The sequence below is a fragment of the Eleutherodactylus coqui genome, chromosome 10 (genome assembly GCF_035609145.1).
Source record: "Eleutherodactylus coqui strain aEleCoq1 chromosome 10, aEleCoq1.hap1, whole genome shotgun sequence".
NCBI classification, from domain to species: Eukaryota; Metazoa; Chordata; class Amphibia; order Anura; family Eleutherodactylidae; genus Eleutherodactylus; species Eleutherodactylus coqui.
Genome location: NC_089846.1, coordinates 76,931,174 through 76,946,333, shown reverse-complemented (window position 1 = coordinate 76,946,333; position 15,160 = coordinate 76,931,174). Strand labels below are relative to the sequence as shown.

The 15,160-nt window shown below is 48.4% G+C and overlaps 1 protein-coding gene across 1 annotated transcript; it reads left to right on the top strand.

Annotated features, from left to right (window-relative positions):
* The first annotated feature begins 5,094 nt into the window (after positions 1–5,094).
* On the top strand, positions 5,095–14,931 carry RNF225 (ring finger protein 225). The gene is made up of 2 exons (XM_066581350.1): positions 5,095–5,317; positions 10,484–14,931. Exon 2 carries the CDS (start codon positions 10,507–10,509, stop codon positions 11,128–11,130), a length of 624 nt encoding a protein of 207 aa, XP_066437447.1. The 5' UTR covers positions 5,095–5,317; positions 10,484–10,506; the 3' UTR covers positions 11,131–14,931.
* Positions 14,932–15,160: the final 229 nt, after the last annotated feature.

The following is a 15,160-nucleotide window of genomic DNA, read 5'->3' as shown; positions in this document are numbered from 1 at the left end:
TGGTTCTGTATCCACCACGTTCGCTCGGTAGTGCCACCATATCACGTACATGACAGCACCCCGCTGCGACGCTCGTGTCATCTCGGATTCTTCTCAGCACTTTAACCTCAAATGACATTTTATTTTCACAGGTGATGGAAATTTTTGTTAGTTTTGTCACCTGGTGACACAAGGTTAGCGAGAGATCATAGACAGAGATACGGAGACAACGATCCCAACGTCACCTCTGTTTACGGCCCCATGAATCTAAATGTGGTCCCTGTCAGCCAAGAACTGCGGACTGCGCTAATCTGTTAAAAGAACCTGAACCATAATGGAGCAGGATCAGACTGAAAGCATTCTGTATTTTTTAAAAACCTGTTGAAATAAATGGGGAAAAAACAGAAACGCTTAATTCCGTTTGGATTCTGCCTCTCTGCTCCAAAAACAGAGCAGATAAAGGGAATTCAAACAGAAACCCCCAACCCAGATGTGAGCGAGCCTGTTAGGTGGCATTCCCCAGGCGAGTGCCATCTGAGATCTGATCTTGTACTTACAATCCTGCGATTTTTGCTGCGAGTGCGAAGCATCTCCGCAACATATGATTTTCGCGAGCGTAAAACTGCATGTTTTTTGGGGCTTTGACAGACGAACGTATGCGCAAAAATGGTGGCTGCTGAGCAATGCTTGGAGATGGCACTACTCATATTACTGTAATCTTTGCGCTCACTATGCCAGTTTACATGAGCGCAATACTCCCTATCTGTGAAATAGAACAGCTATATAAAGTTTAATGATGGCGGTGGTCGTCTTTTCCCCGCGTTGTTTGCCATTGTTCGCAACCTTCCCTGATTTTTTTACCATACTATAGACTTCTATGGCCACAACCTGCATAATACCTGCATAATACGGAGAAAGATAGGAAAGGTCCAATTTTTTCTCATGCGCAATTCCTGCACACCAGAAACACGCTCATGAAAAGAAATCTATTGAAATCAATGGGTACTATTCACCGTGTTTAGTGGACGTGAGTGTCACGCGCAGCAATGTGCGCAGACAGGTTCATCTGTTTAAGCCCTTAAACAGTAAAGATTAAAGAATCGCATCGCACTCACAGAAAAATCACATGCGAGTGCGACGTGATTATGTACAATTCCGATATAAGATAAAGGGGGATTTTTTTAATTTTTTTTAAAGTAAAATCACTCAGAAATAGAACATGCAACGAATTCGTCATGTCAGACGGCTGTTCAGAGGGAAAGATCGCTTCGCTTGTGAATACAATCATGGAACTCATAGGTCACACGTGTCATGAGGCACCAGATTTCAGTCACATATCGCCCCTGGAAGATGGCCTCCTCATCAAGAATATCTACGGGATGGCATTGTCCGCAGGGCGCAGCGCAGATGCACATTTTGGGGGTGTCAGGGGGTCACTTTAATGCTGAATTCCTCACCCTTTTCTCCTTTTCTTAAGGGGAACCTGTGGGCGAGTACAGAGAATACGCCCCCCCTCCCCCTCCCGTCACTTGCCCTGCCAGCACCATAACGTAGGCCGGCTTCACAGGCATTTGCGCAATGGCGTTGTGTTTGCACGTACTTATACCTGTTTTACTTTACTGTTGCCTGCAAATGGTGCGCAAGATAAATGCACGACCTTACTCCCATTCATTGAAACGGCAGTTAGTGTAATTAGTGCAACATGTGCTCTTTCCCTGCGCAAACGTGCTGAATAATATGGTATTTTTCATCATTTTTTGTGCGAATGAAATTGTCACGCCAAATACGCTCATGTGAATGAACCAATGGCAATCAACGGGTTCTACTGACCGTGTTATGCTGAAAGCCTTAGGCCTCTCTCACACATGCGCTTTTTACCGCGATTACCGTGGCGTTTTGAATGCGGTATAACACTCCCATTCGTTTCAATGACGCCTCACAGACATGCCGCGATTTTCAAGTGCTGTCCGCTGTATCTTTCTGCGTTTAGTGCACCATATCAACCATCACAATGTTAGGGGGGGCTAAAACCCGCTGTTGGACTCAGGAACCTGTGTCTGAAAACTAAAGTAAAATCGTGGCAAAATGCCAAAATTAAAATCGCTGCATTTTGTAGACCGCGTGTGTGAGAGCGGCCTCAGGGCTCTCACGAGCGTCTCCTACTGTTTATTAGACAGGCGGGTTTTGAGAAGATAATACGCAGTAACAAACTATGTATCACGTTCACCCGTGTCTCTCACAGCGTGCGAAAGGCATGTGAAAAAAGCCCTGTGCGGTAGGCGCTGATAGACGCCTGTGTGTGAGCCCTCAGTTTACACGGCTTCAGGCAGGTGACAGATCTCCGCTTACTGTGAGTGTTGCTATACACAGCTGAGGGTTTGCTACAATTGTATGTCATCCCGGATCCCTCCTGTCCTGGTAGCTGACTACAATGTATCAGTATGGAGTCCAGGCTGCTGAGCTCACAGAGGATTGTCTAGACAGGATACAGTTGTAGCAAATCTTCAGCTGTGAGAAGGTAAGCAGCGCTCAGCCATAACATGGAAGCATCTGCCTAATATTGTGTAGTCCCTCTGTGCTGCCTGTTAGTGGCAGATTCTGTGAGGCCGGCGACACACAAACGGCTTGGATTCCACATCTGGGAGCTCGCAGTAGGATCTGACCCTGTGCTCGGCGTCCATGTGTATCTGTATTTAGTCTGCATGCGGATGGTCTGCACGGCTCGCCGTCGGTCATGCGCAGTGCGGATTTTTTTTTTTTACATCTCTGCTCTTCCCGTGCCGTTGCTAGGCGATGACGCGGAATCCACGATCTTTCCACAATGTCAATTGCCAAAGGGCCGCAGGTCAGACAGCTTCCACTGACTCCACCCGGCGTCCTTCCTTGGCGGTCCTGACCGCTACATCCAGGAGGGTCCTACAAGAGATGTTCTGACCAGTCGTCTGCACATCGCAATGCGGTCCGTGCTGCAGTCGCTCACATTATTAGGGACCTTCCACATCGGACGGAACATTATGAATCCATGTACAGAATATGTATCCCTGAATTCCGCGCCAAAACGCTCTTGTGGAACATTCCCTCCTGTGTTAAAGGTCCCTTTGGGTGGTTCCACAGCAGCCTTACGGAATGCGCCGTCCTGCCGAACATTTAGTGCCACAATCTACACCGCTAACGTGCGGATCTTGACTGCTTCCAACATCAACTTCAAGAGCGACTGCTCCTCGTGGCCTGATATACCCCCTGGCCAGGCGCCATTCTCACCAGATAATTGCACTCACTTCACCTGCTGGCGGTTGTGAGGATGTATAACATATAACACTAAGGCCGCGCTCACTAGCAAAACATGGCAATACGCCAGTCCTATAGATGGGAAGGCCTGGAAAAAAAAATTTTAAATTGGGAAAAATAAACATTTTTTTTCCAAAGCCATTGTTTATGTTATATAGTTTGAATACTGCAGCATGGACGTATTATTTATCCTTGGAAAAGCACATTTTCTACACTTTTTTTTATTCAATTTTGTCCAGAAAAAATGGTTTGAGAGATAAGCAGTTTTTTGCCTCATTTTTCAGCTTTTTTCCATACCTACGCATCTCAATCCGGTCCACACTGCGGTCAAACGCTGCGTTCTATATGTAGAATGTTACCACACATTCGTGAGAGCCCGGCCTTAAGTCACCATTAGGGTTCTCATGTATGATTACACTAAATGTACATGAAGAAACGTATCGAAGCGTCAGCCGTTCTAAGAACGCCCGGACGTGTTTAAGATGATAGTCGTATTAAACGGATAGTCGTGTGTTTCTACACGTTTGTGTCCATTTTTACATTAAAAAGCATACACGTTTTTATTGTAAAGGGCCGGCCGCAGTGACGTGTTCCTCAGTGAAACGCACGGTTTTTGTGTAAAAAGTAGATAAAAAGATAACGTTTCACAGATCCGTAGGCTATAATGGGTTAAACGTAGTCAAACAACACACACGCTTGACTACGATTAGCCTGACACACGTTTTCATACTTTTTTTGTGGGATCAAAAAGCATTGCGTCCGCTGCTTATCTGTCCCACAAAATGAACATATGGAAACATATAGAAACATATAGAAACGTATAGAAACGTCTGGCGGGAAGTTACCACATGCATAAGATATGTTTTTTGTGACCAAGGAAAAAAGTGTTGAATTATCAAACTTTATTAAGACAAAAAAGAGTTACAGCAGAAAAACATATCAAACGTATACCGCACATACGACTCTAAACCAAAAACATACACTTGAAACGCGCCCCGCTTTCGTGTACATCTCCTGCATATGTGATATTATGAAGCGTACAGAACGTTTTATAGTCGAACACTTTTTATCCCCTTTTCATGCGTACGTTACACGGATGGAAATGTGCTGCCGTTTGCTTCCATTGACTGTATTGTGGGCCGCACTTTTCCATCGTACAGCAGGTCAGACCTGGTCAGAGGTAGGTAAGCATTATGTCTGACCCCTCCTGGCCTGCCAGCACATGAAGCTATGCGTTAATATATTTTGCTGTTAAAGGTGATGCTTAAAGTAGTTTGCCAGACAGTGCCAGCTGTCAGTGCCGGGATACATCAGGGTTGGAGTGGAAGCTGCAGCTCTGACCAATCTAGTGGCCGGCACTTGTAACTGCAGCAGCAGCTTTCACTGAAGCCAACGGGACCCCAGCCTACAGTTACAAGCGCCGGCCACTACACAAGGGTTGGCGCTGCAGCTTCCGCTCTGACGCCGATGTATCCTGGCACTGACAGCCAGCGCTGCCTGGCAGACACTTTCACTCCGAGTATCCTGAAGTTTTAGACTTGGGTAGGTGAGACTTCAATATACTGGATGAGGGAACGAGATATAAAGCTATTCCTTTAAGACATCCTGGAACCTGTAGTTCCCCCGCTGATGACGAGCTGCCTGTGATCTTATTGCCGGATGTACGAGGCTCTTATGACTTGCTGCATTGTTTGCTATCCACTCCTTTATCGGGGAGGTCCAGGTCCACAAGGGCTGTCACCCCCAGGGGAGGTACCTACAGCGGGGCACCTACCACCGCCTGCGTCACCGGGACAATCGCTACAGGTGACAAGTCCCTTATCTATGCACCTGCCAGAGGGAGGGAACACGGAACCTGCACTAGGTGAGACTTCCAGACCGACAGGTTGGGCGAGATTCCCTCAGCTGCTCTACTCCAGATTAGACAGCCGGAAAGACTAACAGGCGATCACAAAAGCGAAGACGCTCTGCGGAGTGAGGAGACGCTCTGCGAAACCAGGAGAACTACTGTGAAATATCATGTAACCTTCAGCGGCGGCAAGAGCACTAGGTAAGAGAGAAATAAGAGAGTGCTGGGTAAGAGAGAGATAGGAGAGTGCTGGGTAAGAGAGCGCTAGGTAAGAGAGAGATAAAAGAGCGCTGGGTAACAGAGCGCTAGGTAAGAGAGAGATAAGAGAGCGCAGGGTAAGAGAGCGCTAGGTAAGAGATGACTATAGAGGGAAGGAGAGTGCTGGCAGATGAGAGAGTGCGGAGCAGCCGGTGCCACACAAGGTGCCAGGCCATGAGGGCACATGTAGCGGACAGCTGGCAACCCCCAGAAGGGTTCAGGATTGGTCTTAGTTTTAGGATTTTTAAATTTTTTTTATTTTATGAGGTCTCAAAAATGTAAATCTAATGTAATCTGTAGACATAAAAATATGTAACGAGCTACTAACATGCACAGCAGAGGGGAGTTTGTCCTTCGTGTGGCGCATGGTCACTCTGCGGCTGCAAGTAACTCCACTACACAGTCCCTGAAGAAGGAGAGAGCCGAATCAGCTCTGCTACAAGGTGCCCATATAACAGCATGTGACGGACATTCAAAAACAGCGGCCCTCAACCTGTGGCTCTACAACTACGACTGGCGCCGTGCCCTGGCTGGAGTCATAGAGGACGCCGCTATAGGGGCGCAGCTGCGTCGGGGCCCAGGTGCCCGCATGGTGTCTTCGCATGTAGTGGGACGTTCCGCCACAGAACAATCTGCACTAAGACCCGCATGCGTGAGAGCTTTGTGTTCACGATTGTAATATGGACGGAACTCGCACAGGTGATTCTTGTCTTGGACCGATCGCTACATGTTTTATTTTTGGGTGATTCTTGTTCAAGAATCGCCCATCATTTCTTATGTGTGTTAAAAAAAATCGCACAGCAGTTACATTGTGAGAGTTGCGTACAGGCGCAATGTGTTTTTTTTCTATTTTAACTATTGGAACAACATTTTACAATCGAGTAAAAATCGCATATACTGCAATCTGAGAAGTCACAGGTTACGGGTGCGGCATCGGCCTGATGTTCGGGGCTGGTACCACACTCGCCGGACACGCAGCCTTACATGCAGGTTACGGGTGCGGCATCGGCCTGATGTTGAGGGCTGGTATCGCACTGGCCGGACGCGCAGCCTTACATGCAGGTTACGGGGGCGGCATCGGCCTGATATTGGGGGCTGGTATCACACTCGCCGGACACGCAGCCTTATATGCAGTTTACGGGTGTGGCATCGGCCTGATGTTGAGGGCTGGTATCACACTGGCCGGACGCGCAGCATTACATGCAGGTTACGGGTGCGGCATCGGCCTGATGTTGGGGGCTGGTATCACACTCGCTGGACACGCAGCCTTACATGCAGGTTACGGGTGCGGCATCGGCCTGATGTTGGGGACTGGTATCACACTGGCCGGACGCGCATCATTACATGCAGGTTACGGGTGCGGCATCGGCCTGATGTTGGGGGCTGGTATCACACTGGCCGGACGCGCATCATTACATGCAGGTTACGGGTGCGGCATCGGCCTGATGTTGGGGGCTGGTATCACACTCGCTGGACACGCAGCCTTACATGCAGGTTACGGGTGTGGCATCGGCCTGATGTTGGGGACTGGTATCACACTCGCCGGACGCGCAGCCTTACATGCAGGTTACGGGTGCGGCATCGGCCTGATGTTGGGGGCTGGTATCACACTGGCCGGACGCGCATCATTACATGCAGGTTACGGGTGCGGCATCGGCCTGATGTTGGGGGCTGGTATCACACTCGCTGGACACGCAGCCTTACATGCAGGTTACGGGTGTGGCATCGGCCTGATGTTGGGGACTGGTATCACACTCGCCGGACGCGCAGCCTTACATGCAGGTTACGGGTGCGGCATCGGCCTGATGTTGGGGGCTGGTATCACACTGGCCGGACGCGCATCATTACATGCAGGTTACGGGTGCGGCATCGGCCTGATGTTGGGGGCTGGTATCACACTCGCTGGACACGCAGCCTTACATGCAGGTTACGGGTGTGGCATCGGCCTGATGTTGGGGACTGGTATCACACTCGCCGGACGCGCAGCCTTACATGCAGGTTACGGGTGCGGCATCGGCCTGATGATGGGGGGTGGTATCGCACTCGCCGGACGCGCAGCCTTACATGCAGGTTACGGGTGCGGCATCGGCCTGATGTTCGGGGCTGGTACCACACTCGCCGGACACGCAGCCTTACATGCAGGTTACGGGTGCGGCATCGGCCTGATGTTGAGGGCTGGTATCGCACTGGCCGGACGCGCAGCCTTACATGCAGGTTACGGGGGCGGCATCGGCCTGATATTGGGGGCTGGTATCACACTCGCCGGACACGCAGCCTTATATGCAGTTTACGGGTGTGGCATCGGCCTGATGTTGAGGGCTGGTATCACACTGGCCGGACGCGCAGCATTACATGCAGGTTACGGGTGCGGCATCGGCCTGATGTTGGGGGCTGGTATCACACTCGCTGGACACGCAGCCTTACATGCAGGTTACGGGTGCGGCATCGGCCTGATGTTGGGGACTGGTATCACACTGGCCGGACGCGCATCATTACATGCAGGTTACGGGTGCGGCATCGGCCTGATGTTGGGGGCTGGTATCACACTGGCCGGACGCGCATCATTACATGCAGGTTACGGGTGCGGCATCGGCCTGATGTTGGGGGCTGGTATCACACTCGCTGGACACGCAGCCTTACATGCAGGTTACGGGTGTGGCATCGGCCTGATGTTGGGGACTGGTATCACACTCGCCGGACGCGCAGCCTTACATGCAGGTTACGGGTGCGGCATCGGCCTGATGATGGGGGGTGGTATCGCACTCGCCGGACGCGCAGCCTTACTTGCAGGTTACGGGTGCGGCATTTGCTTGATGTTGAAGGCTGGTATCGAACTGGCCGGACGCGCAGCCTTACTTGCAAGTTACGGGTGCGGCATTTGCCTGATGTTGAAGGCTGGTATCGCATTCACCGGACGCGCAGCCTTACATGCAGGTTACGGGTGCGGCGTCGGCCTGATGTTGAGGGGCTGGTATCGCATTCGCCGGGCACGCAGCCTTACTCGCAAGTTTTGTGGGAGAGCTGCTGCGAATTTTGCACTCAGCAAATCTAAGCCAAATCCACAGCAAAAGCCGAATGTAAACTTATGGATTTTGGGTTGGAGTCTTCCGCCATTGGGGGTCCATAAGGTCTCCTTCCCACATATGAGACCATTACTATATATGAGGCATTATACATGGGGACCCTCATACAGCATTTGCAATGGGGTCCACAAGCTTGAAGTTATGTCTCTGAAGTCGTAGTTTTGTAACAGCCAGGGAGCCGCAGGTCGTAGACGGCTCCATCAGGGCGTAGTTATAGGAGGAGCATTGCAAGCAGTTGCAGCCAGGTCTACCTGAGGAGGTCCAACACCCCTTTACCAAATAAGAAAATGGCAGTAATATAATTGGCATCTAGCACCATTGCATGGCCAGGTAGAGTTAGAGCCTGGGGTTTGTCATCTGCATGTACTGGTGATAATATTCACTGTCGCTTTTGGTGACACATTGGGCGCTGCCGCTGTTTTGATTACTTGTAATGTCTAAGTGAATAGATAAGAGCTACAAGAGTGGCGCTGTTTCTGTGAAAGAAAAGCAGATCTTTTTTTCCAAACCAGATAAATCCTTTAAGCTGAAAGAGTCAACACCTCCACACGTTTCTAAAAAAATCCTGAAAATGCCTGCGACAGTCAGGGAATGCTGGTAGTTGTGTTGAGTGAACCGAACCAGTAGAACCCTGTTTCAGGTTGAACTTTGCTAAAATGGGAACTTTTTAGCAAAGTTCTACTGGAAACAGCGTTCGACTAGTTCGGTTCGCTCAACAGTAGCCCTGAACCAACTGGTGTATAACACTGTCTAAGAGCCTCTCTAAGAGTGTTCTGCAGGGCTTTTATGGCTCTTAAGCCTCATGTCCACTAGGAAATTCGGGACCGCGCAGATTCTCCATGCAGAATCCCGCAGCGGGTCCCTCCTTTCCTGCAGACATGAGGCCTATATATTGATAATACTCACCTGTCCGGACGCTGCGGGTTCCCGTCCGCCCCGGCCGGATCTTCTTTCCTTCTGCCTGGCGGAAGTGCCCGGCACGCCGGCAGCGTGCTGCACGCATGCGTTGTGCACTCCTTTTTTTCTTTGAATCCCTGCTTTCCCACGGCAGAGCAGAAATTAAGCTGTAGGTGTGCCGCGGATACGGATGGCTTCCATAGGCATCATTGGAAACCTGCGGGAACCATCCGTGCGGGATACCCGCAGAAAGTGGAAGATGCTGCGTTTTTTTCACGCGATTGTCAATGGGACTTTCTAAAGTTAAAAACGCATCGCAAGTTTGTGGTTTGCAATTTTTGTGCGATGCGTTTTTAACATTAGAAAGTCCCATAGACAATCGCATGAAACAAATGCAGCGATATTGCATGAAACAAAACGTGCCAGAAAAACGCAAGTGTGCAGGAGCCCTTAGTGCTTATTCACATGATCGCATGTGCAAACACGCTCGCTACAGCGCCATGTATGTGAGTAAGGTTGGATGAGGTACATTAAACAGTGGAATACACCAGTTTTTGGTGAACTTTCAGTTTGGTTAGAACTAATTCGGTCTGAACCGTACTTTCTGCAAAGGTTTGGCGAACCAGCCAAACCAAACTTTTAACAGTTCACAGCTGGGAGTTATAGTTCTGCAACAGCTGGAGAGCGTTGTGGCTCCATTGCAGATTCCATCACATTTGGTGGAAATGCATGTTAAAAAATGCATGTTAAAAAAAAGCCAGACACCCCGATGGAAGCTGACGGAGCCATTATAAGTCAATGGGGTTTGCAGGCACCGTCGGTGTCTGCCGTGTGACAGATCCAGTGCTGCCTCATAGTTTCTGTTGGAGCAGAAACCACAATGCAGATGGGAAAAAAACAGGGACAGATGTGACTACCGAAACTAGACACAACTGCAACAAACTCTCTGCCATAGAACATACCCAGCCTTCTATTTCCACCCCACATGCATAGGGAAAGTGTCTGAAAGCTCCTATAGGGTTTATACTATAGTCATATCTGGCTGAGGAAGTTCCGTCAAGTCCCTCAAGTTTCAAACAAATACCTGTAAGTATTATGCTGGTAACTCCTTTTCTTCATTTCTCTACAGATCTCTAATGATTACACCTTAGCATGGAGGAGGAACCCCCAACTTCCGCCCCTGAAGAGGGTGACGGTATTTCAGAGTGTGTGATCTGCTTCACACCATATGATACTCTCTTTCACCTTCCCAAGGTCCTCTCCTGTGGCCATGTCTTCTGCCTGGAATGCCTTTCTCGAATCACTGTGGGATCAACAGAGCCAGAATCTCTTCCTTGTCCAGTATGTCGGGTGCCAACCCCAGTTCCACCAAAGAAGGGACCCCCTGCACTGTCTACCGACAAAGATTTGCTAAATATGCTCAACAGGACATTAACCTGCCCAGCACCCTCCTTGAGATTCAGCCGAAAAAAGGGCCGCTTGTATGTACCACAAAGTAATAGCCTCGAGGTTAACTCTGTGAGTCTCAGTGTGGACCTTGGTCGCCCACCACCAGACCCACATTCTCCGCGAAGACTATGCCAACTCTTGAGGACGGGAGGCTGTATCTTCTATGGTTCAATTGTTTTAATTATGGCTCTTACCATAGCCCTGATCCTGGCCGGAGTCTATATTTTCTACCTACTGCCTTGGCGTTATAATATGGCGTCATCTTCTGAGCCTGGTGGTATCAATGGAACCTACACTCCAAATACCACATCCAGCACCATACCATAGTAGGTACTATACATCGATCAATCTGAAGCCTACTACCCTCGCCATTTCGTGTTGCTCAGAAATAGAACTTTCCTCCATTGGCTTGGAGAACAGAACTTGCACTCTTCATGGACTCAAAATATGGGAGGACTCCCAACTCTTTGGAGGCAGGAATGCTGGAGATCCTCAAGAAGCATTTTTTTGTGAAGTCTTCTTTATGCCTCAGGTCTATTTATGTATCACCAGTGATAATCTCATCGTTCTTGCACTGTTGACTGTAATTTCAGATTTGTGTAATTAGTACGTGATGATGTGCAATTTTTCAGACATTCCAATGTGTCCTGTTGATGGATGCCTCATGTGAACATTACTGTAATGAGGCATAGTGCCACGTATGAGCCATGACAAGCCAAGAGCTGTGACAAGCTCTCATTATTAACCTCCTGCTTTATAATGAAGAACTAATGCCCTAAATTATTATCAACATGGATTTATTTAGCATCTAAATCTGAATACTAATGACAGACTTGGGATCTTCTGTGTGGAGCCTTAAAGAACTGTTTTCTTCATTGCATTTGACATAGGTGACTTTGGTGAAGCCATGAATAGTGAAATGATGAATGTATGATTTGCTGCTATAACCATCGTGATCTTGATTTGTGGTGAATTGGCATTGTTGCATGCCTCGTCCTGGTTCTTATCTCAGGACACAAGGGTAAGGGCACTTGCTGTTCACATACTTCAACTTCACCCTTGGTCAAATTTCTTTCTACCTTCTTTGCTACTATGTATCTGTGGAGAGGTAAGATGTGTAAAAGCCATAATGATTAGTGAGGGAAGGAATCTGAGCAGGACCTCCATTCTTAATGACACCTATAGAAGCCACAAGTGCCCCTACTGCATTTATCTCCAAAGATAAAGGTGCCCATACATATCAGAGGAGCGTTGACTGAACCCTGTGTGTGGGCATCACAACCCTCCCCAGCAATAGATAACTGGACAATGAGGGATCAGACATGTTGAAATCCAACATGCCCAAACTTTTGCTTCCACAGGAGATAATCCACTGTCAGAAGTGTCTAACCCCCCCTCTTCCCATTGGAAACGCATGTACAGTTGGCCAAGCCAAGCATGCATATTGATGGGTGAGTTGGAAAGAATAGTTGCTGACCAAACGAGCTCTCGACCAAAAGCCATTTAAAGTGTATGGAACTGGGGTTAAAGGGATTGTCCATTACTGAACAACATTCCTGCTATAACTGTGCTAAAAAAACAAAAGGAGCAGTACTTAGCCCTCCTCTGCCTCAGGGATCCAGCACTTTAGCCCCACCATCTTCCCAGTGCTTGTTGTGGAAGAAGGAAATACCGTATATAACCTATCCATTATAGCCAATCCAGGGCTGCAGCATCACTGCTCGGTTTCCTGGCATCAGCGCTCACATCCTGGGTGCGATGATGTAAGGAATCCAGAACGGTGACATTGGCTGTAGTGGTCAGGTGATATCTGATGACATCACCTTCTACAACAAACATCGGGAGGGTGGCAGAGCTACAGCACTGTATCCCCACAGTAGAGGAAGTGTAAGTTCAGCTCCTTTTTTTATTTTAGCACAGTTGGACCTGTAGGGGGAATGTTGCCTGATGACCCGATAACCCTTTAAATTAATTTCTGGGGTTGACTAGAGCAGGTGAGTTTATGAGATGTAAGCCTTGGGGGATCACCTCTCCTGTTCTCTATGGTCCAACCGTTAGAACTACCAGTTCTCATTGAAGAGATCCAGCTATGTATGGAGACATCATGCAGTGCTCCATGGGAAAAAAGTATGCAAATTAACTCTTCTCCAAAAGGAAGGAAAATTGTTCATATCAGCCAAAGCAAACACTCCCAGTATTTTTCTTCCTTCTAGAGGAGAGTTCATTTACATTGGGCCAATCTCACAGCTTTCCTAGCTCTTGCTTGTCAATGAGTCTACAAAACCTCCTATGGTTTACTGGATGCTATGGCACGGAGAGGTCCGGAACACTCGATGCTCCCGATGTTATAGTTGCGTTTCTGGATATTATGGCAACAGCTTAGGTTTGCAGTCCTACAACGAGCTCTGCAAAGAGAAACACATGAAGCAGGTAAAACATTTGTAATTTCAAATGCAACTCACTACCTCATTGTGTAAGGCTTCGTCTCTCTTTGCCACATTACTGTTGAACTAGATTGGGGCTTCAAAGGGCTGCAGGCTTGAAAAATGGGAACAATCTCAGGGTTAATTTTTCAATCTAAAGGGATAAAAGCCTAGATGGTGAAGGTATTTAGATGACTGGGACAAATGGGTATTCTAGGGAGAACCACGAAGGTCAGGTTGAGCAGGTCAATTGGTTGAATGTCTGCAGCATATCTGATGTGAGCTATGCTTTTAGGTGATGGGGTTGTCCAGAATTAAAAAACATGGCAACTCCCGTACATTAACCACACAGCACCAGGGACATATGGGGGAGTGCCGTGAATATAATGTGGTATCACTTCTATCACCAAACTAGGTCCCTGTGGATGGCACCAGGAGGGTACTGGGTCCCTGAGGATGGCACCAGGAGGGTACTAGGTCCCTGACAATGGCAACAAGAGGATACTTTATCCCTGAGGATGGCACTAGGAGGGTACTAGGTCCCTGATGATGGCACAAGGAGGGTAATAGGTCCCTGAGGATGGCACAAGGAGGGTACTAGGTCCCTGATTATGGCACCAGGAGGGTACTAGGACCCTGACAATGGCACTAGGAGGGTACTAGGTCCCTGACGATAATACCGGGAAGGTGATATCCCTTCTATCACCAAACTAGGTCCCTGAGGATGGCACCAGGAGGGTACTGGGTCCCTGAGGATGGCACCAGGAGGGTACTAGGTCCCTGACGATGGTACCGGGAAGGTACTAGGTCCCTGAGGATGGCACCAGGAGGCTACTAGGTCCCTGACAATAGCACCAGGAGGGTACTAGGTCCCTGACGATGGCACCAGGTCACAGCTTGGGCCAGCCAGTCTTGTGTACATCAGGGATGGTTAGGATTACTACTTGTAGTCGATAGTGCCTCAGGCACTTCTCATGCCACAAATATGCCAGTTCTACAGTACATGTAGTGTTACTCCCACCACCATTTAACTGTATTACCCTTTGTATGTGCCAGGTTTGCTTATACTGTGAATATAGTCTTGGTAATGGGGCGAGGGGTGTGAATGCATGTATATTTAGTCTGTGACTTGTATTTCGTGGCTTCCTCTATCCGCAGGCCTGACATTGCTGCTTCAGTAATAATTCATCTTGAGATCGTGATCAATCAGTGATTCGCCCTGATCAGGGTGGCAGCCACATCACCCTTCTACATAGGCATAGAATATAAGCTCTGCAGGTGAGGTTCATTAGTCTGTATAATAAAATGTGGAGTTTTATATTCAGAACCATGCAAAAGGTAAAGAGCTCCGAGCAGCCAATCAGATTCTGGAAGATGTTTTAGATGTCACTGGCTGCAGTCCAGCACTTTATTCTTGTACTGTTCCTTTAAATCATGTCATTCGGAGGGGTCATGCACAAAAACTAGTGCAAGGGAAATGGGTTGTTCCTTGTGGCAACAAATCAGTAGCTGGCTATTATTTTCTAACTGCCTCATTCACAATTGCTGCTGGAATCTGATTGGTTCTTGTAGGTACATATTAGCCAATCGTCTTTGTAACCCCCCTCCTCCCACGTCCGTGGATTGTTAGTGTTCTGTCAGTCGCATCTCTTTGTGTCTATACTCCATATCTCTTCAAGAAAATAAAGCCAAAGGTTGTTCATCATCTCCGTTGTTCTGTTTTTAGTTCTTACATACGGTGCTGGTTGTGAGTCCATCCTACACCATGGTTAAGAAAGGAGAACCCTGAATGGTGGAGGTAGTAGTGGCGGCTATTGCTTCCATATGCCATAAAGGGGTTTTCCAGGGTTAGAAAATATATTTTAGGGGCAGAAAATGGTGTAAAAAAAAAAGAAATCTGGCACATTCGCCTCCTTAAATGGCCCCCAGGAGCC

Bases quoted from the DNA above. Each gene is read 5' to 3' on its own strand.
- RNF225 (XM_066581350.1), top strand. From the start codon at position 10,507: ATGGAGGAGGAACCCCCAACTTCCGCCCCTGAAGAGGGTGACGGTATT.